Genomic DNA, 20,668 nt, shown 5'->3' on the forward strand with positions numbered 1-20,668 from the left:
GACAATATTAGAGACCTCTGAGACAATGTTAAATGCTCCAACATTCGAATCATAGGAGTCCCAGAAGAAGACAAAAAGGAAGACCATGAGAGAATACTTGAGGAGATAATAGTTGAAAACTTCCCTAAAATTGGGAAAGAAATATTCACCCAAGTCCAAGAAACCCAGAGAGTACCCAACAGGATAAACCCAAGGCGAAATACTCCAAGACACATTAATCAAATTAACAAAGATCAAACACAAAGAACAAATATTAAAAGCAGCAAGGGAAAAGCAGCAAATAACACACAAGGAGATTCCCATAAGGATAACAGCTGATCTTTCAACTGAAACTCTTCAGGCCAGGAGGGAATGGCAAGACATACTTAAAGTGATGAAAGAAAATAACCTACAGCCCAGATTACTGTACCCAGCAAGGATCTCATTCAAATATGAAGGAGAAATCAAAAGCTTTACAGACAAGCAAAAGCTGAGGGAATTCAGCATCACCAAACCAGCTCTCCAACAAATGCTAAAGGATCTTCTCTAGACAGGAAACACAGAAAGGGGGTATAAACTCGAACCCAAAGCAATAAAGAAAATGGCTACGGGATCGTACTTATCAATAATTACCTTAAACGTAAATGGGTTGAATGCCCCAAACAAAAGACAAAGGCTGGCTGAATGGATACAAAAACAAGACCCCCATATATGTTGTCTACAAGAGACCCACCTCAAAACAAGGGACACATACAGACTGAAAGTGAAGGGCTGGAAAAAGATATTCCATGCAAATAGAGACCAAAAGAAAGCAGGAGTAGCAATACTCATATCAGATATAATAGACTTTAAAACAAAGGCTGTGAAAAGAGACAAAGAAGGAAACTACATAATGATCAAAGGATCAATCCAAGAAGAAGATATAACAATTATAAATATTTATGCACCTAACATAGGAGCACCGCAATATGTAAGACAATTACTAACATGTATATAAGGTCTGGGAAACTTGTTTATCTTATAATTGAAACTTTGTACCATTGGCCAGGAGTATCTCTCCCTGTAGCGAAATCCCACAGCCCTGGTAACCACTATTCTACTCACAGTTACTATGAATTTAACTTTTTTAGATTCCACGTATGAATGAGATCATGCAGTGTCTGTCTTCCTCTGTCTGGCTTATTTCACTTAATGTAAGGTTCATCCATGTTGTCTCAAATGGCAGGATTTTCTTTTTTAAGGTTGAATAATACTTCAGTTTGAGTGAACTCCGGGAGTTGGTGATGGACAGGGAGGCCTGGTGTGCTGTGATTCATGGGGTCACGGAGAGTTGGACACGACTGAGCGACTGAACTGAACTGAATACTTCAGTGTGTGTGGGTGTGTGGGGGGAGGTATTTGTATATCACATTTTCTTAACTCATTCATCTGTCAATAGACACATTGTTTCCACATTTCTTGGCTACTGTGAATGATGCTTCTATGAACATGGGAGTGATGTTCACTTCTAGACAGTGATTTTATTTCCTTTAGTTATATACCCAGAAGTGGACTTTACAGGTGTCTAGTCCAGTACTCTTGCCTAGAAAATCCCATGGATGGAGGAGCCTGGTAGGCTGCAGTCCATGGGGTCGCTACGAGTCAGACATGACTGAGCGACTTCACTTTCACTTTTCACTTTCACACATTGGAGAAGGAAATGGCAACCCACTCCAGTGTTCTTGCCTGGAGAATCCCAGGGACAGGGGAGCCTGGTGGGCTTCCATCTATGGGGTCACACAGAGTCGGACACACCTGAAGTGACTTAGCACCAGCAGTAGCAGCAGCATGAAAGGGGAAATTAACAACAATGCAATAATAGTGGGAGATTTTAACACCTCACTTACATCTATGGATAGATCAACTAAACAGAAAATTAACAAGGAAACACAAACTTTAAATGATACAATAGACCAGTTAGACCTAATAGATATCTATAGGACATTTCACCCCAAAACAATGAATTTCACCTTTTTCTCAAGTGTACACGGAACCTTCTCCAGGATAGATCACATCCTGGGCCATAAATCTAGCCTTGGTAAATTCAAAAAAATTGAAATCATTCGAAGCATCTTTTCTGACCACAATGCAGTAAGATTAGATCTCAATTACAGGAGAAAAACCATTTAAAATGCCAACATATGGAGGCTGAACAACATGCTGCTGAATAATGAACAAATCATAGAAGAAATCAAAAGAGATCAAAATATGCATAGAAATGAGTGAAAATGAAAACACAACAATCCAAAACCTCTGGGACACTGTTAAAGCAGTGCTAAGGGGGAGGTTCATAGCAATACAGGCACACCTCAAGAAACAAGAAAAAAGTCAACTAAATAACCTAACTCCACATCTAAAGAAACTAGAAAAGGAAGAAATGAAGAACCCCAGGGTTAGTAGAAGGAAAGAAATCGTAAAACTTAGGGCAGAGATAAATGAAAAAGAAACAAAAGAGACCATAGCAAAAATCAACAAAGCCAAAAGCTGGTTCTTTGAGAAGGTAAATAAAATTGACAAACCACTAGCCAGACTCATCAAGAAAGAAAGGGAGAAGAACCAAATCAATAAAATTAGAAATGAAAATGGAGAGATCACAACCAACAACACAGAAATACAAAGGATTATTAGAGAATACTATCGGCAATTATATGGCAATAAAATGAATAACCTGGAAGAAATGGACAAATTCCTAGAAAAGTACACCTTTCCAAAACTGAACCAGGAAGAAATAGAAAATCTGAACAGACCCATCACAAGCACGGAACTAGAGGCTGTAATCAAGAATCTTCCAGCAAACAAAAGCCCAGGTCCAGACGGCTTCACAGCTGAATTCTACCAAAAATTTAGAGAAGAGCTAACACCTATTCTACTCAAACTCTTCCAGAAAATTGCTGAGGAAGGGAAACTTCCAAACTCATTCTATGGGGCCACCATCACCCTAATCCCAAAACCTGGTAAAGATCCCACAAAAAAAGAAAACTACAGGCCAATATCACTGATGAATATAGATGCAAAAATCCTGAACAAAATTCTAGCAATCAGAATCCAACAACATATTAAGAAGATCACACATCATGACCAAGTGGGCTTTATCCCAGGAATGCAAGGATTCTTCAATATCCGCAAATCAATCAACGTAATACACCACATTAACAAACTGAAAAATAAAAATCATATGATTATCTCAATAGATGCAGAGAAAGCCTTTGACAAAATTCAACATCCATTTATGATAAAAACCCTCCAGAAAGTGGGAATAGAAGGGACATACCCCAACATAATAAAAGCTATATATGACAAACCCACAGCAAACATTATCCTCAATGGTGAAAAACTGAAAGCATTTCCCCTAAAGTCAGGACAGGAACAAGACAAGGGTACCCACTCTCACCACTACTGTTCAACATAGTTCTGGAAGTTTTGGCTACAGCAATCAGAGTAGAAAAAGACATAAAAGGAATACAAATTGGAAAAGAAGAAGTAAAACTTCCACTGTTTGCTGATGACATGATCCTCTACACAGAAAACCCTAAAGACTCTACCAGAAAACTACTAGAACTAATCAATGAATACAGTAAAGTTGCAGGATATAAAATCAACACACAGAAATCCCTTGCATTCCTATACACTAATAATGAGAAAATAGAAAGAGAAATTAAGGAAACTATTCCATTCACCGTTGCAATGAAAAGAATTAAATACTTAGGAATATATCTACCTAAGGAAACAAAAGACTTGTACATAGAAAACTATAAAACACTAGTGAAAGTAATCAAAGAGGACACTCATAGATGGAGAAATATACTGTGTTCGTGGATTGGAAGAATAAATATTGTAAAAATGAGTATACTACCCAAAGTAATTTATACATTCAATGCAATCCCTATCAAGCTACCAAGGATATTTTTCACAGAACTAGAACAAATAATCTCACAATTTGTATGGAAACACAAAACACCTCGAATAGCCAAAGCATTCTTAAGGAAGAAGAATGGAACTGAGGGAATTAACCTGCCGGACTTCAGGCTCTACTACAAAGCCACAGTCATCAAGACAGTATGGTACTGGCTAAAGACAGAAATATAGATCAATGGAACAAAATAGAAAGCCCAGAGGTAAATCCACACACCTATGGACACCTTATCTTTGACAGAGGAGGCAAGAATATAAAATGGAGAAAAGACAGTCTCTTTAACAAGTGGTGCTGGGAAAACTGGTCGGCCACTTGTAAAAGAATGAAACTAGAACACTTCCTAACACCATACACCAAAATAAACTCATAATGGATTAGAGAGCTAAATGTAAGACCAGATTCTAGAAAACTCCTAGAGGAGAACGTAGGCAAAACACTCTCCGACATAAATCACAGCAGGATCCTCCAAGACCCACCTCCCAGAATACTGGAAATAAAAGCAAAAATAAACAAATGGGACCTAATTAAAATCAAAAGCTTCTGCACAGCAAAGGAAACTATAAGCAAGGTGAATAGACAGCCTTCAGAATGGGAGAAAATAATAGCAAATGAAGCAACTGATAAAGGATTAATCTCCAAAATATACAAGCAGCTCCTGCAGCTCAATTCCAGAAAAATAAATGACCCAATCAAAAAATGGGCCAAAGAACTAAACAGACATTTCTTCAAAGAAGACATACAGATGGCTAACAAACACATGAAAAAATGCTCAACATCCCTCATAATCAGAGAAATGCAAATCAAAACCACAATGAGATACCATTTCACACCAGTCAGAATGGCTGCTACCCAAAGTCTACATGCAATAAATGCTGGAGAGGATGTGGAGAGAAGGGAACCCTCTTACACTGTTGGTGGGAATGCAAACTAGTACAGCCACTATGGAGAACAGTGTGGAGATTCCTCAAAAAACTGGAAATAGAACTGCCATATGATCCAGCAATCACACTCCTGGGCATACACACCGAGGAAACCGGAATTGAAAGAGACACATGTACTCCAATGTTCATCGCAGCACTGTTTATAATAGCCAGGACATGGAAGCAACCTAGATGTCCATCTGCAGACGAATGGATAAGAAAGCTTTGGTACATATACACAATGGAGTATTACTCAGCCATTAAAAAGAATGCATTTGAACCAGTTCTAATGAGGTGGATGAAACTAGAGCCTATTATACAGAGTGAAGTAAGCCAGAAAGAAAAACACCAATACAATATACTAACGCATATATATGGAATTTGGAAAGATGCAAATGATAACCCTGTATACAAGACAGCAAAAGAGACACAAAACAGTCTTTGGGACTCTGTGGGAGAGGGTGAGGGTGGGATGGTTTGGGAGAATGGCATTGAAGCATGTATATTATCATATGTGAAATGAATCGCCAGTTCAGCATCGATGCATGTTACAGGATGCTGGGGCTGATATGCGGGGATGATCCAGAGGGAGGATAAGGGGAGGAGGGAGGTGGGAAGAGGGTTCAGGAGGGGGAACTCATGTACACCCAGGGCGGATTCATGTCAATGTATGACAAAACCAACCAATATAATATTGTAAAATAATTAGCCTCCTATAAAAATAAAAATTTTTTAAAAAAGGAAAAAAAAATTCTCCTGATGCACCCAACCCACCCTACTCTGCCCTGTCTGAGTGCAACCACTGTCCCTTTAGCTCCAGAGTACCCGCAGCAGAGTGGAAGGAAAGTTGGGGAGCAGATGTTCCTATGACTCCACGGACAGGACCGAAGGGCTGAGAACAGAGGCAACTCTATCCTCTGTCCTCAGGAGTCCCAGGGAAGGGTGGCTTTTCTCAAGGGCTTATCTCCTGGATTCAAGTGATGTTCTTGCATGGACAATTTTTTTACAACTCTAACAACCTACTTTCCTGTCCATGTGGTAAAGAAACAGTCTCAATTCTGCTCTCCATCTCCTTCCTCTTCTCTTGAGTCTTAAACTCTACTTCTCAGATTATTTGCTAGTTTTCTTACTTTCATAAAAGTCCAGACCAAGGTACATTTAAAAATGCAAGACATTAATACAAAGCATGAAGAAATAACAGCAGTCCCCTGCCCCACTCCTATATGGAATTCCTCTCTCCTAACTCTTTCTTCTGAACTCCTTACTTTTAAATAATATTTTATATGGTTATCCCCTTGACTTACCAATTTTAAATGCCTACTGACATCTCGTGATGGAAGATGAAGCTGGGGTGTTAACCTACTTTTGTGCCTGTATCTTCTTCCTTCCTCTAATATATTTGTGTTACATATTTTATTAAATCAATACTCAATTTTTATTTTATTACAATTATGTGTGTACGGTTCTCTTCTGAATGAAGAAAAACTCCATTTGCTTTCTTCTAGAAGTCTTTGTTCTTCTAGGAATTAGTAATTACCTCCTTTTAAAAATCTGTTTGGTCTATGTCATTATCCTAATAATTCTTCCAAAACCCTCCAGCAGAAATTCAAAATCCTGAGCAATAGTTTATCTATGATTAAGTGATTAGATTGGGGCTTCCCTGGTGTCTCAGATGGTAAAGAATCCGCCTGCAATGTGGGAGACCTAGGTTTGGTCCCTGGTTTGGGAAGATCCCCTGAAGAGGGGCATGGCGACCCACTCCATATTCTTGCCTGTAGAATCCCCATGGACAGAAGAGCCTGGCAGGCTACATTCCATGAGGTTGCAAAGAGTCGGATTAGATAAAACTTCCCTTTTCAATCCCAACTCAGATTGAACCTGGGTCTCCTGCATTGCAGGCAGATCCTTTTTCCCCAAAGATCGCTCTTTGTGATTTCCTCTTGGTTTCTGGCTCTCCCATTTAGCTGTACAGCCCTGGACTCTGGAGTTCCTTAGCCAGTGATGGATCTAGTGTTGAGCCTCCTGTTTCCTGAATTCCAGCTCTTTCTCCTGCTTAGTTTATGCCTTTGGAGTGTTCATGCTATCATCCCAGTTTGATACATTTCTCTTTAAAGGTCAGCTCTGGAAAGGTGGACACTCTAGGTGTGAAAGGTGCCTGGTAATCACCGGGTGCGTGTTTGCTAAAGGAGGTGGGGAGATTTCCTATCAGTGGAGGCAAATGCAGATTCCTACCTCTCAAAAAGAATTTCTCTGGGTCTGAATGCTGGAGAGATGGGATTTATTAGGATGGAAGTAGACCCACTCTTGTGAAAACGGCTGTTGGTAAATCAGCAGGACCTGGGCCTCTGCTGCTCATATTTCACCCTCTTGCAGAGTAGGAGGAGGTGCCCCATCCCTCGAGACATTTTATTTATGTGTAGTGGGAAGTTGTTCTAAACACTAACTTTGTTAGAGTAAGGCACTTTACTGCCATATTGACTGTAGATCAACATGAATGTAGATGACATCAGTTAGACAAACTGTTAGCGGGTGTGACTAGCATGTACGAAACCTCTAGACTCTGCAATCAGATAAGATCAACATAGCCTCAGATATCCAGGACCATATACCAAAGCATGAGTATTTAAAGCATTATTTAAAGTAAGAATTCAATATTTGGGGGGGACTTCCCTTGTGGTCCAGTGGTAGACTCCATGCTTCCAAAGTAGGGGGCCCAGGTTCGATCCCTGGTCAGGGAACTAGATCCTACCTGCTGCAACTAAGACCCAGCAGAACCAAATATTTAACATTTAAAAAAAGAGTTCAATATTTCAAACAACTTTAAACATTGCCCCCAGTGTGACAACGGAAGTGTGTGCTTTGTTCAAAAGAAACAGATGTGACAGGAGGGAAGGAAGAAGAGTTGTCTGGTTGGTTTTAATATTGCAGTTTACTAAGTCAGAGGAGGGCAGATGGGTTGAAGATTAGCAAGAGGAACAGAAGTATTCTTATAATGGGAGTACATCCCGGCTTGCCTGGTGAAGCTTCTGGCAGGAAAGGAATGAAGATGGACCCACTACATCGCACCATACACAAAATTTACCTCAAAATGGGTCAAAGACCAAAATGTAAGAGCTAAACTATAAAACTCTTAGGGGAAAAACACAGGTGTAAATATTCATGATCTTAAGTTAGGCAGTGATTCCTTAGACACAATACCAAATGTGTAAGTTACAAAAGAAAAACAGATAAGTTAGACTTGATCAAATTCTGAAAATGATACCATCAAGAAACTTAAAAGACAACCTACAGAATGGGAGAAAATTTTGCAAATCACATATATGATAAGGGCCTGGTAACAAGAATATATATGTGTGTGTGTGTGTGTGTGTGTGTATTTACAACTCAGCAACACAATGATAAATAACCCAATTTTAAACCTGTAACAAGAATATATGTGTGTGTGTGTGTGTATTTACAACTCAGCAACACAAAATGATAAATAACCCAATTTTAAACAAAGGATTTGAATAGACATTTCTCAAAAGAAGATATACAAATGGCCAGTAGACAACAACAAGATAATACCACAAGCTATCAGGAAACTGTGAGTCAAAACCTTAATGCGATATCACTTCATACCCCGCAGGAAGGCTAAAACAAAAAAGACAGACAATGAAAAATGTTGGTGAGATGAAGGAAATTGAAGATGATTCAAAGAAATGGAAAGATATTCCATGCTCTTGTATTAAAATAATTAACATTATTAAAATGACCATACCACCCAAAACAATCTACAGATTTAATGCAATTCCTATCAAACTACCAAGAACATTTTTCACAGAAGCATAACAAATAATCCTAAAACTTATATGGAAACATGTGAAGTGAAGTCGCTCAGTCATGCCCAACTCTTTGTGATCCCATGGATTATAGCCTACCAGGCTCCTCCATCCATGGGATTTTCCAGGCAAGAATACTGGAGAAGGTTGCCATTTCTTTCTCCAGGGAACCATGAAAGACTCTAAATTGCTAAAGCAATGCTGGGAAAAAAGAACAAACCTAGAAGTATAACCCTTCCAGATTTTAGACAATAATACAAAGCTACAATAATCAAAACAGCACAGTACTGGCATGAAAACAGACACATAGATAATGAAACAGAACAGAGGGTCCAGAAATAAATACACATAACTATAGTTAATTAACCTATGACAAAGCAGGCTAGAATATACAATGGAAAGAAGACAGACTCTTCAACAGGTAGCACTGGGAAAACTGGACAGTCACGTGTAAAACAATGAGATTTGAACATTCCCTCATGTTAAACTCCTAGAAGAGAACATAGGCAGAATGCTCTTTGATATAAGTCATTGAAGTATTTTCTTGGATTGGTCTCCTAAGGCAAAGGAAATAAAAACAATAATAAGTGCTTTTGCACAGCAAAGGAAACCATCAACAAAATGAAAAGACAACCTGTGAATTGGGAAAAATATTTGTAAATGCTGTGACTGATAAGGAGTTAATATCCAGAGTATATAAACAGTTCATACAACTCTATATAAAAAACTCAGTCCCATAAAAAAAATAGGCAGAAGACTTGAAAAGACATTTTTTCCAAACAAGGCATACAGATGGCTAATAGGCACATGAACAGATGCTCAACATTCCTAATTATTAGAGAAATACAAATCAAAACCATAAGGAGATATCACTTCACACCTGGTAGAATCACCACCTCATAACTACTATCAAAAAGGCAAGTGTTGATGAGGATGTGGAGAAAGGGAACCCTTGTGCAGTGTTGGTGGGATGTAAACTGGTACAGCCACTGTGGAAAACAGTATGGAGATTCCTTAAAAAGAGAGTAATAGGCTCTGGGTATCTGCTCTCCACAGGACGCTGAACTGACTCCTAGGACCATCAAAAAACACCTGTCACTTGAGTGGGTACAGCATGCCTACTTTTACTTGCATCCAGGTAGACTGTAAACTGTGTGTCTTGCCCTCAGAATAGGACCCCCATGACCAACTGCCTGCATATCATCCACTGGCTCCCCAGCTGGTAATGTCTTTCTGCCTTGAAGCTTCGCTCAGTCTATCCAAAGAATTCCATGTGAACGCTGACCTCAACAACTACCCACAACACTGGATAACAACTCTGAATCATTCAAGACTCAGCTCCTAGGCTGTCTCCTGGAGAGACACAACAACTTATAGGCCAAGTTAGTTGTATCGTCATCTTTGGGTGAACCTCTGTGTTAGCCATCTCTACAGAGTATTGTAATTGATCTATTATATTTACATTTCTGTCTCTTTCATTTCACAGCAAGGCCCTCCAAGGCAAGGATCAGGTTTGATTTCCCTAGAGACCTGTGTGTTCAGCTGTCCATGGGAGATCTCCATATGAGTGTCCCACAAGCATATCACCTTGTCCAAAGCAGAAATCATCTGAAGCATCTGCTGTTAGTATCCACATAGCACCCAAGCCTCATTCATTGAATCTTGTATATTATAGCATAGTTTCCTATTTACAAGACTCTCTCTCCCAATAGATAGTGAGCAACTGAGGGCAGAAACCATGTAGATTTTCTTAATCTTTGACTCCCTGGAGTCCAACACATAGCCATGTAGGAGTTGTTCTATAAACAGTCACTGAACTGAAAAAAATTAATAATAGAACTACCAGAACTACCATAGGATCCAATGATTCCACTTCTAGGCATTTATCCAAAGAAAACAAAAACACTAACTTGAAAAGATATAGGCACCCTCATATTCACTGCAGCATTATTTACAACGGCCAAGACACAGAAACAATCTAAGTGTCCATCAGTGGATGAATGGATAAAGGAAATGTGGTATACATATTTATATATACATACAACAGAATATTATTCAGCCCGTTGTGGTGTCTCTGCCATTTGTGACAACATGGATGAACCTTGAGGGTTATTATGCTAAGTGAAGTAAGTCAGAGAGAGACACATATTGTATAACTTCATTTGCATGTGGAAACTAATTAAAAAAACCCAAACTGAACAGATACAGAAAACAGAGTGGTGGTTACCACAGGTGGAAGGTGAGGGAGTGGTCAAAATGGGTGAAGGTGTCACAAGGTGCAGACTTCCAGTTATAAGTATTGGGGATGTCACATACAGCATGGTGACTATCATTAGCAATACCGTGTTGTATATTTGAAAGTTGTTAAGAGAGTAAACTGTAAAAGTTTTTATCACAAGAAAAAATATAACTGTGAAGTGATAGATATTAACTGAACTTGTCATGGTAATCATTTCACAATACATACAGATATCAAATGATTATGCTGCATGCCTAAAATGAACACAGTGTTAAATGTCAACTATATCTCTAGAAAAACAAATGAAAAAAAATTCTAAATTCCTCACTCATAACTTCCAGGCCACACCCTTTATGAATGTACATAAAACTTGGATGAAATCTGCAGTATTGGCCTTGAAACTCACAGGCCAAGCAGCTTGTAAGCCTTGACTCACACAGATGAGGGCTCTGTGATCTCTGGGGAGGCTGCCCCCAGGGAGAGAGTCGTGTGTAGTTCCTGGAGGGGAAGATACATCGTGCCCTTGGGAGGAAATGATTCCAAAGCTGCCATGTCTTACCTGGGCTCTGGTGACTGTGCTCCTGGCTTCAGTTGTACATCACCAGGTTCATCCACTGAGAAATAAACATCCCTATTACAACCAATCTTTAAACTTGTTAGCTTAACACAGAGTGGGGCAAATGGTTCCCTCTTCCCCTGAAAGATCTCAGTCTAGTCTCATCAACTCTTTCCAGTTAATTCCCACCCAAGCAGGAGGTCTCAGCCCCCTGTTACAACATTTTCGTCTGCTACTCCCTGAAGAGCCGGGCACTGAGAGGGACAGCTGAGGTTGACCAGCTGGCTGGGCCAGGAGGCTCTCTCTAAAACTCACTGGGAGTCAGTTTAATGTACAGTGAGCTCAGCAGGTGTTCTTTAGTTCCCTCTTGGATTTATGACTCCCACATAATCCTCTGCTTTATTAAGCTATTGGAAAAAAATAAAATCTGTCTGCCAAGATCCTAAAGCAGCCTTGGTAGCTAGCAATATATAAAGGCAGTAATTGGAGGCAGGGGGGCCGGCAGCTTGGCTGGTCTTTGACAGACTATTCAATAACTTCAGGGAGAGAAATGCCTCCTGGACTCAGGTGAGGAGAGGTGGCCAGGGTTGTGTCCTGTCTCTGGGAGGGGAAGGGATCTCACCTCCATTTCTGTCAGGTAGAGTCCTTTTCCATCCTTGGAGAGGTTCTTGAAAGCTTCTAGGTTAGAGAGGAGGGGAGGGATCAGGACGGGCCTGGGCCCGCATGAGAGGAAAGCCAGCGTGTTGATCCCGTGAGAAGCCACAGGCTGCGCTTGGTCTCCTCTCCGCTTCTCTTCCCAGTTAAACTCCACACCCATGAGACAGCTCAGGGCTCAGCTCTCAAAACAGCTTCCTGACTGCTCTGCCCACCTCGCCCCTCCCTTCTCTAGCTTCCCTGCACTTTAGACCCTCTATTCTGCGCCGTGGAGATGCAGAGGTCTTGGCTTAGGAGGTATTTCAAGGGCAGTGCTCTTGTCCAACTGCGAATTCTCTGAGCAAGATTATGCCTCTGGCTCCTCCGTTGCCCTCCCAGGGCTCTGTTCCCTCTATCCTGTTAACTGCCTAGCTCAGAGGTGTGGGGCTAGAGCTGTGGGGTTTAAGGACCACATGGTGGGGTGGCGAGGTTGGGGGGAGGGGGTGGAACGATGCGAGTGGAGGCCAACCCCACTTCAACTCAGCCACCACAGCTCTGTTTGCAGCTCTATTGTGGTTTGGGGTTTCATATGAAATTTCATTTCAAACAAAGGGGTATGCTGCTAAAAAGTGTCAAAAACTCTGGCCTACATAGCTGGATTTCTGAGGCCTTGGGGGGACCTCCTGCACCTACCAAGACACCATTTGTGAAATCCTTCAGCAGAGATCAAACCATTTACTGCATAACTAAAGAGTAGGTTTGAACCGTAAACAATCTGGAGGAGGGCCACAGTGACTTAACCTTGTTCCTGAGTGAGAGAAGTGCTGAGAAGGGTGAAGAGGAAATAAACGATCTGGGATGTGGAATGTCCTGGGGAGAAAAGGATGCAGAAGGGAGGCTGAGGTCTCAGGCCAGCTATACGGTCACCTAGGCTGATGTTGGCTCTGCCCCTCAGGATGAGGGCTCCTCTGCAGGACTCCAGCCCATCCCGCTACTGAGGCCTTGCCCAGGCCTGGAGCCAGAGTGCATTCCTGGTCCTCTGCTGTGTTCTCTGGTCAGCGTGATGGTCTCCGGGTGACACTTACTTGCCATGGCTTCCAGTCGCATCAGTAAGCAGACCAGGCTGGGGAAGCTGACCCTGCCAGTGCTGTCACTGTACCGGAGTTTCATGAGGTCCAGCAGCTCCCTGGTGACAGAGATCCCTGCGAGGAAGTCTGGGACACAGTGGGGGAGCTGGTGAGCAGGGAGGAACGGGTGTGGTCCTCCACCTCGGTAGATCAGAAACACCTGTGCCGAGACCTCGTGGCCTTCCACCACCATCCCCTCCTCCACCTGGCTCAGCGGCCAGTCCACTCCTCTTCTGTGTACTTTTGACTCTTTAGTATGTTAGCTTCCAGGCCCCAACAATATTGTTTTAGAGTTTGGCCAGAGGCCAACTCAAAACACTCCTGACCCTTCACAATCATCTGATAATTCCTGTGGGGGATGGGCGCTGCCAGGACACCTGAAAAGTTTGCTCTCAGCCCCACCTTGTCAGGCCTCCCTCTGCTGGCAACCCTCTCCAACAGCCTTCCTCCCCTAGTCCTGGACCATGTGTGGTCTCTGGAAGGCCGGACCCTGGTGGCCATCTTGGCTTCTTCTTCTGCTCTTCATTTCCCGCCGGCGAGAAAAAGTCCCACCAAACCGCTGAAGAGTCTCTGACACAACAGCTCTCCACCGAAATCAACCCTACCTCCTAACCTCCAGAGCGACCAACCCGGTCTCGCCACCTCGACTAGCTGACCTATGAGAGACCGCCACTCCAGACCTCGCCTTTTTTGGGAAGAATTATGCTGCTCCTTACTAAGAGGCTATATAAGTCGCTCTCTGCCTTTGCTCAGGCGCGGACTTCCCGACCTCGCTCTGTTAGGTCTTGGGGTTCCACCCAGGGGTGCCTAGCCAGTAAAGCCTGTTACATTATCTATTTGGCATCTGGGTTCTTTTATTCAACATCATTGGACCATCTCGACCTTACAGTCTCATGTGTGGTTCCTGGAGAAGGGGCTCAGTCCTAGGTTGGTCATCCAGTGATGAGGCAGGTCCTCAGAGCAGAGACCTCAGGCGGACAGGACAGAGCTGCCTTGCCCTCTCTGGGTCTTGTGATCTTAGGTGTCTAGCTATAAGCTCCAGGGAGGCATCGACCACAGAACTGACAAGGGCAGACTGAAAATCCGGGGATCTATGCACCCCAGTGAACTAGCAGAACCCTGTAAACTGGACCATCCATCATGGGGACAAGGCTGGTGGCCTTCGGGCCCCACACAGTCTGAGACACTTTGGTTTCTCCTGCAGAATTAATAAAACATGCATTCAAACACCTTTAGATAGGACATGCCTGCAGCTTGTACATTCTCAAACTGTCCCCTCAAATCACATCAGCTCCATTGCCCTCTTCAGTTACCTGCTGGCCCCTGTAAGCTTTTCAGTTGAAGTCCAGCTATTTTCTTTCTCCCTTTTATTATCCTGGAGTCATGGGTGAGGTCTCCTTTAAAGGTTTCAACTTCCACTGGCCTTTCAGTGGTTCTCAAAGTGTGATCCCCAGACCAGGAGCTTTGGCCTCACTTGGGAACTTGTCAGAGATGCCAGTTCTCAAGTCCCACCCCAGTCCTCCTGAGTCAGTACCTTGGGGTGGGTGGTGAGGCTTAACAATCTTTGCTTCCATAAGCCCCCAGGGGCTTCTTCCTCAACCTCAAGTGTGAGAACCACAACCCTCTGCTGTGAAGAATTAAGGAAGGGGAGGGACTTCCCTGGTGGGCCAGTGGTTAAGAATCCCCCTTCCCGTGCAGGGGATGTGGGTTTGATCCCTTGTCGAGGAACTAGGATCCCACATGCTGTGGGGAAACTAAGCCCATTTCCTGTAACAGGCTCGATGCAGCCAAATAAACAAATATTTTTATAAGTGGAAGAGGGAGGATAAAGGCAGAAGTGGGGGTAGGGGTGGGGAGCAAGAGCTCAGGTTTCTACCTGCTCTCTAGGCCAGGAGCCCCAGGAGGGAAACCCATTGAGGCTGCCCTTTCAGCAGTGACCTGCGGGAGTCTGATTTTACATTTCATTAGGGAAGGTGGCAATTTCCCGACTTCACCTTTCTGTGGGCCATTTTCCCGCAGGGACAGTGGGGACAACGATTCCTGCCCTGCCCGGTTCAAGAGCTGTTTAGATAATCAAAGGAGGTGATGTGTGTGCAAGTTGTGGCTGAACTCTGACGCAGCCTCACCCTTCAGTGTTATTATCATTTTCCCAGGACTGAAAGCTCTTGGCTCTTTGAAGCAAACATACCACGTGATTTCACTTAACCCCAGACCCTCTGCGAAAAGAGGGCATCCACTGGCCTGTGGGTATTTAACTCTGATAGCCTGGATGCTGAGGTGGATGTGTCTTCAAGTAAGCTAGATTTCTGGTAGGTTATCAACCATTCAGGGTCATTTTTCACAGTTAGTGCTGTGCTGGGGAGAGAAGGCAATTAGGAGAGCTGACTGGCAGGTGAGAACTCAGGTGGGGGAGGGTGGAGTCGGAGTCTGCAGCCAGGAGGTCCACAGAGGGTGGGCGCGTGCACACACACACATACACCAAATACACACGCACTGCCACTCCCAGTCATCAGTGCTCAGAGGATTGTCTGCTTTACCTGTGTCTTTTATGGCCTTCCACAAGTCCGAGCTGAGCAAAATGCCAGCATTCTTTGGGGAGTTCTGGAAAACACTCTGATATGGAGGAAGAAGCAAGAAACCCATATGAGCCCCAGTGTCGACGTGAAAGAGGGTGTCCTGGAAGATCTTGTACCCATTTCTGGAGGCTGCTTCACTAAAACGTGATGGGCTCAGCTCAGAGGTCAAAGGGTGCACAGCTGAGGATGGTGGTGGGGGAGCAGGGAGATGGGGAAGGAGAGGCAGCGTGGTTCCGCTTGTTAAAGTCCACCGACCTCCTGGCTGCTAACTGCAGGGCTGCGAGCCCCTCGCTCAGGCCTGCACCTCCCCGCTCCCAACCTGCTCTCCTTTAGCCTCTACACCCATAGACTGGGCTCCATCCTCCCAGGGAGGCTTGTCACTTTCCAGGGATGTAAAGAGCTTGCCTAGGATGGGCATTAAGAGCACAGACCTCACAACCAAATTGCTGGGTATAAATCCCAGCCTAACTATTCACAGCGGTGTCACCTTGGGCAAGTGACCTAATCTTTCTGGGCCTCAGTCTACCCCTTCTGCAGCACAAGGCCAATGTACTACCTACCTTGTAGGTTTGCTGTGAGGAAGAAATGAGCACATCTTCTGAAGAGCTTAGGAGTGCACCTTGCACGCTAGTGAGCGTGGTGTAGGCAGCACTGAAGGCAGGTGAGAACTGTCTCTGGGACCAGGGAATGCCTCAGGGTGGAGTCCCCTGAACACCTCAGTTTTTTTACAGGGCAGCTCTCCATTTGCTGGGGACTGTTCCACCTCCCTCTAACTCTCACTCTAACCCTCAGCCTCCTCCCGTTTCCCAGGTAAGAACACAGGCTGGTGAGTCATGCACCTTGATGAAACAGACAAGCACCAGAGAACTGAACCCCAGGATGTTTCAAAGCAAAATACCCCCAGCAGGTGCTCAGTCCGGGCTGATTGTGAGAGCCAGTTATGGTGAAAGCGCAGCTTGAGAACTTTTTCCTGGCCTTATTTGGCTTTTGTGAGTTCAGAGTCCTAGATGTTCTCAATTAGGTAGGGACTCAGTGTCATGCATTCGTTCACTCATTTGTTCAGCACATTTTTAGCATCTGCTGTGTGCTGGACACTGTGGAAGGCACTGGGGGAAAGGACGAACATGAGGGCTCCCTGCCCGGGAAGACCCTGAAGTCTAATGGACGGGCCATCAGTCCTGTCTGTGTCCAGTGGGAAACCCAATCACTCCAATCAGAGGTAGGTGATATAAATAAATAGTATTAAACAGGAAGTATTTGCATCTTATTGTTGTGAGTTCAAGTGTTGGGAGCTGAGTGGGAACTAACCGGATCTGCAGAGGGGAGTCAAGGCCCCCACGGAGCTTCGGGGTCTGGATTCTTAGGCTGGGTGGGCACCAGGCAGGCTCCCATTGCAGGGAGGGGAAAGTGAGGAGTCTCACATTAGGGTCCAAAGGAGCAGGTGGGATGAGTGAAAGGGCTTCTCCTAGACCCCAAAGTGGAGTGTTAACTCAGGTCTTGGGTATAGCTGGTGAGTTTCAACTTTGTCCTGGGAACAATGGTGAGGCCACACTGAGGCCACAGACCACAGCTGTGACTCTGATCTGTTTTCTGGCAGGGGTAGGGGAAGGGAAAGAGGTGAACTAGCGGCTTTTGGGGGACGCTGCAGTGGGCCCACAGAGAAATGGGGAGGGCGGTGCCAGCTGGCAGTTTCAGCTGCAACCCGCTGTGGCCCTTTCTCCTCTGGCCTCCTAGAGCGGTCCTCAGCCTGCCACCTGACTGAGCATTGCCTCGAGCCATCCAGTGGTACACGCACATCTCCCCAAGCAAAATGGGGGCTCTCCTTGAGGGTGGGGTGAGGTTCCCCTTCTTTCACACCCCTCAAGCCTGGGGCAGAATCGACCACCCAGTAAATCTGTGCTGACCCAATTGGAATGAACACTAGTCAAAAGAGAACATGCTGGTACCTGGCAGTGGACAAGACGGCTCCACAGCCTGGAAAACTCCTCTTGGTCAAGTCGCCCGTTCACCTTCAGCTGGTGGGGAGTTAAGAGTCAAGCAGTCTCGTGTGTAGTGAGCAGAGGGGCCTCAGGCCTGGAGAGGATCCATCCATCAACTAGTAACCCAGGCGGTCCAGAGTCATGGGGATGTGGCCCCACACCAGCTGGTTCTGATGCATCTAAAAGGGACCTGGCTTAGATTCATTTCACAGGAGAAAACAGGCAATTGGAAGAAGGCAGCCCTGAGAAAGGGGTGCCAATGTCATTTGCACCCATGGAAAGAGGGTGAACCCCAAACACAGCCTTCACCAGTTGGGGTGGGGCCCCCTTGTAGAGGGGAATGGGAAGCAGCGGTGGGGGGAGTCACTGCAACTCCTGAGGCGGGCTGAGAGATGAGCGCATGTGCTAAGTGTGGGGCCACGGATGGACCACATTCTGGGGATCAAAGCCAGCCCTGGTCCCTCCATGCTGGGTGCTGTGCTTAGTTGCTCAGTTGTGTCCAACTCTGCGACCCCATGAACTGTAGCCCGCCAGATTCCTTTGTCCATGGGGATTCTCCAGGCAAGAATACTGGAGTGGGTTGCCATACCTTTCTCCAGGGGATCTTCCCAACCTGGGGGTTGAACCAAGGTCTCCCACATTTCAGGTGGATTCTTTACCATCTGAGCCACCAGGGAAGCCTGGTCCTTCCATACAGAGAGTTTAATGAGAACTCATGGAAAGAATGGATCTCTGTGGCACTGGAGGGGAGCTGACAGGTAAGCAGGAGGAAGGGTAGAAAAGATTGGTCTTCTGTGCAGGGGTCCGGCAGACATGACCTCCCCTGGGGTTACCTGCCCTAGGCTGCGGGGCTCCTGAGTGTCATTCCGATTTATCTGCAGGGATAAGCAGTGTCTCTGAGTGATTCTACACAATAGTCAAGAGACAGGGCCTGACCGGTGAGCTCATCAGGATGGCTCTTGTTCGGCAATGCCCAGCTCCATGTCCCCAGTAGAGCCCTGTTAAGAGGGAAAGAGCTGGGGGATCCGTGTCCCCTCAGGGAGACAGTGCACACCGAGGGGAGCATTGCAAGCTGACCCCTGGGGGATATGCTCACCAGCAGGGAGATGGGGTGGCAGGGAAGAAATGGCTCCCAGGGGAGTGGAAGTCAGGACGGGAGGCAGGAGATCCTGGGTTTGGGTCCCAGTCCAGCCACTTGTGGCCACGGAACTAGGGCAAGTCACTGCACTGCCCATCCCAGTCTCATCTGTCAATGCAACAGAATAGTAATAACAGGGTGTAACCGCCATGCAGACCTAGGGTTTCCTACATTAGTTGGATGGACTGTACAGTCCACAGGGTCGCAAAAAACAGACACAACTGAGCGACTTTCACTTTGGTGGTTGTTACCTTTATTGAACTGGGGGTTTGTTGAGCAAGGGACTGGAAAAGACTGATGCTGGGAAGGATTGGGGGTGGGAGGAGAAGGGGACGACCGAGAATGAGATGGCTGGATGGCATTACCGACTCTGTGGACATGAGTTTGAGTGAACTCCGGGGGTTGGTGATGGACAGGGAGGCCTGCCGTTTTGTGATTCATGGGGTCGCGGAGAGTCGGACACGACTGAACGACTGAGCTGAACTGAACTGAACTGAAGAAGAGGGGTAGAAGGAAAGAAGTTAGGATACTGTCCTTCGCTAAGCAGTGAAGAATACTATTAGAACATGGGCTCTGGAAGCTGAAAACTTCAAGTTCGAATCCAGGCACAAATCCTGACTAGCTGTGCGATCTGGGTGAATGACTAAACCTCTCTGAACCCCTGTTTCTTCCACTGTACCATGGGACAATACTTCTTATATCACAGAGATACTTGCAAGAACTACAAGGGAAAAAATATCTATCAGTACCATTCTGGGTATGCAGTAGACACTTGATCGGTAGTAAGTGTTGTTTTTGTTGCTATGGTGGTTCTAGAGAGTTAGTGAGTTATGCAGAGTCCCCAGAAGCCCAGGCTCTTTGGTGAGCTCTTAGAACCAAGGAAGAAGAAAAAACAGAGTGAAAAAAGATTCTCTACTATCCCACTTAGACCCCTGGGGAAGCTGATGGAGCAGACAGGCTCTCAGTGCTCGGGAGGCGGGGTGGGGGTGGGGGGTGCCTGCAAAGGATACATCCATCAGAGCCACGATGCTGCGGCACTCATCCAAGGAGAACGCGTCCCCTGAAGGTCCTGAACGGAAGAGCAGAAAGGACTGAGAGGTCAGAGAGGGCAGCATTGGCCTGGCGTGGCCGTGGGGATGGGGCCGGGCCAGCAAGTCCTTACCTCTTAGGAATTCCTGGTTGAGAAGGCTCTGAAGCTGCGTAGCATCAATGTCCAGCCCCTGCTCCAAACAAGAAGGGATGCAGGAATCACATCAGTGCCCAGGAACTGAGGGGCAATGCCTGCCTGACTGTGAAAGCACTGGGATTTCTGAGCACTTAAGTTCCCATCTCACCTTTGTCCTGAAGCCTTTCCTTTTTCTTTTTGGCCATACAGCATGACTTGTGAGATCTCAGTTACCTCACCAGGGATTGAACCCATGCCCTCAGCAACAAAAGCATGGAATCCTAACCACCAGGGCCCCAGGGAATTCCCATGAAGCCTTTCCTGATTGCTTCAGGCCATAACTCCCTCCCTGAACATCTGCAGTGCTGATTACTCCTGACACTTGATACCCAGTGAGGGTCACCTTGCATTTCTCTCTGTATTCATTATTGGGCTGAAAGCAGTATTTGCTTCCTCCCCATCATACCAGGCACTTGGGAGCCCCTCAGGAGAAGTATTGTTGAACGAATCAATTCAGCCCTGCAGCAGTGTGTCCCCATCTGCTTCCAGAAAGATGGGAGTGAGAGAAAACATGGCTACTGTG

The 20,668-nt window shown here is 45.2% G+C and overlaps 1 protein-coding gene across 1 annotated transcript in view; it reads right to left on the reverse strand.

Moving 5' to 3' along the window:
- Positions 1-20,668, reverse strand: part of CAPN13 (calpain 13) — a 69,549-nt gene that overhangs the window by 2,784 nt on the left and 46,097 nt on the right. The window contains exons 14-20 of the mRNA XM_088841730.1: positions 20,083-20,140; positions 19,931-19,989; positions 17,750-17,818; positions 15,765-15,840; positions 13,186-13,314; positions 12,090-12,145; positions 11,471-11,525 (exon numbers count right to left, since the gene is read on the reverse strand). Coding sequence (XP_088697856.1) covers positions 11,499-11,525; positions 12,090-12,145; positions 13,186-13,314; positions 15,765-15,840; positions 17,750-17,818; positions 19,931-19,989; positions 20,083-20,140 — 474 coding nt within the window. The 3' untranslated portion in view covers positions 11,471-11,498. The remainder of the gene's footprint in view (positions 1-11,470; positions 11,526-12,089; positions 12,146-13,185; positions 13,315-15,764; positions 15,841-17,749; positions 17,819-19,930; positions 19,990-20,082; positions 20,141-20,668) is intronic.

This window comes from Moschus berezovskii, chromosome 11 (assembly GCF_049115385.1).
Source record: "Moschus berezovskii isolate FMDL1 chromosome 11, NW_MosBer_1.0, whole genome shotgun sequence".
Classification (NCBI taxonomy): domain Eukaryota; kingdom Metazoa; phylum Chordata; class Mammalia; order Artiodactyla; family Moschidae; genus Moschus; species Moschus berezovskii.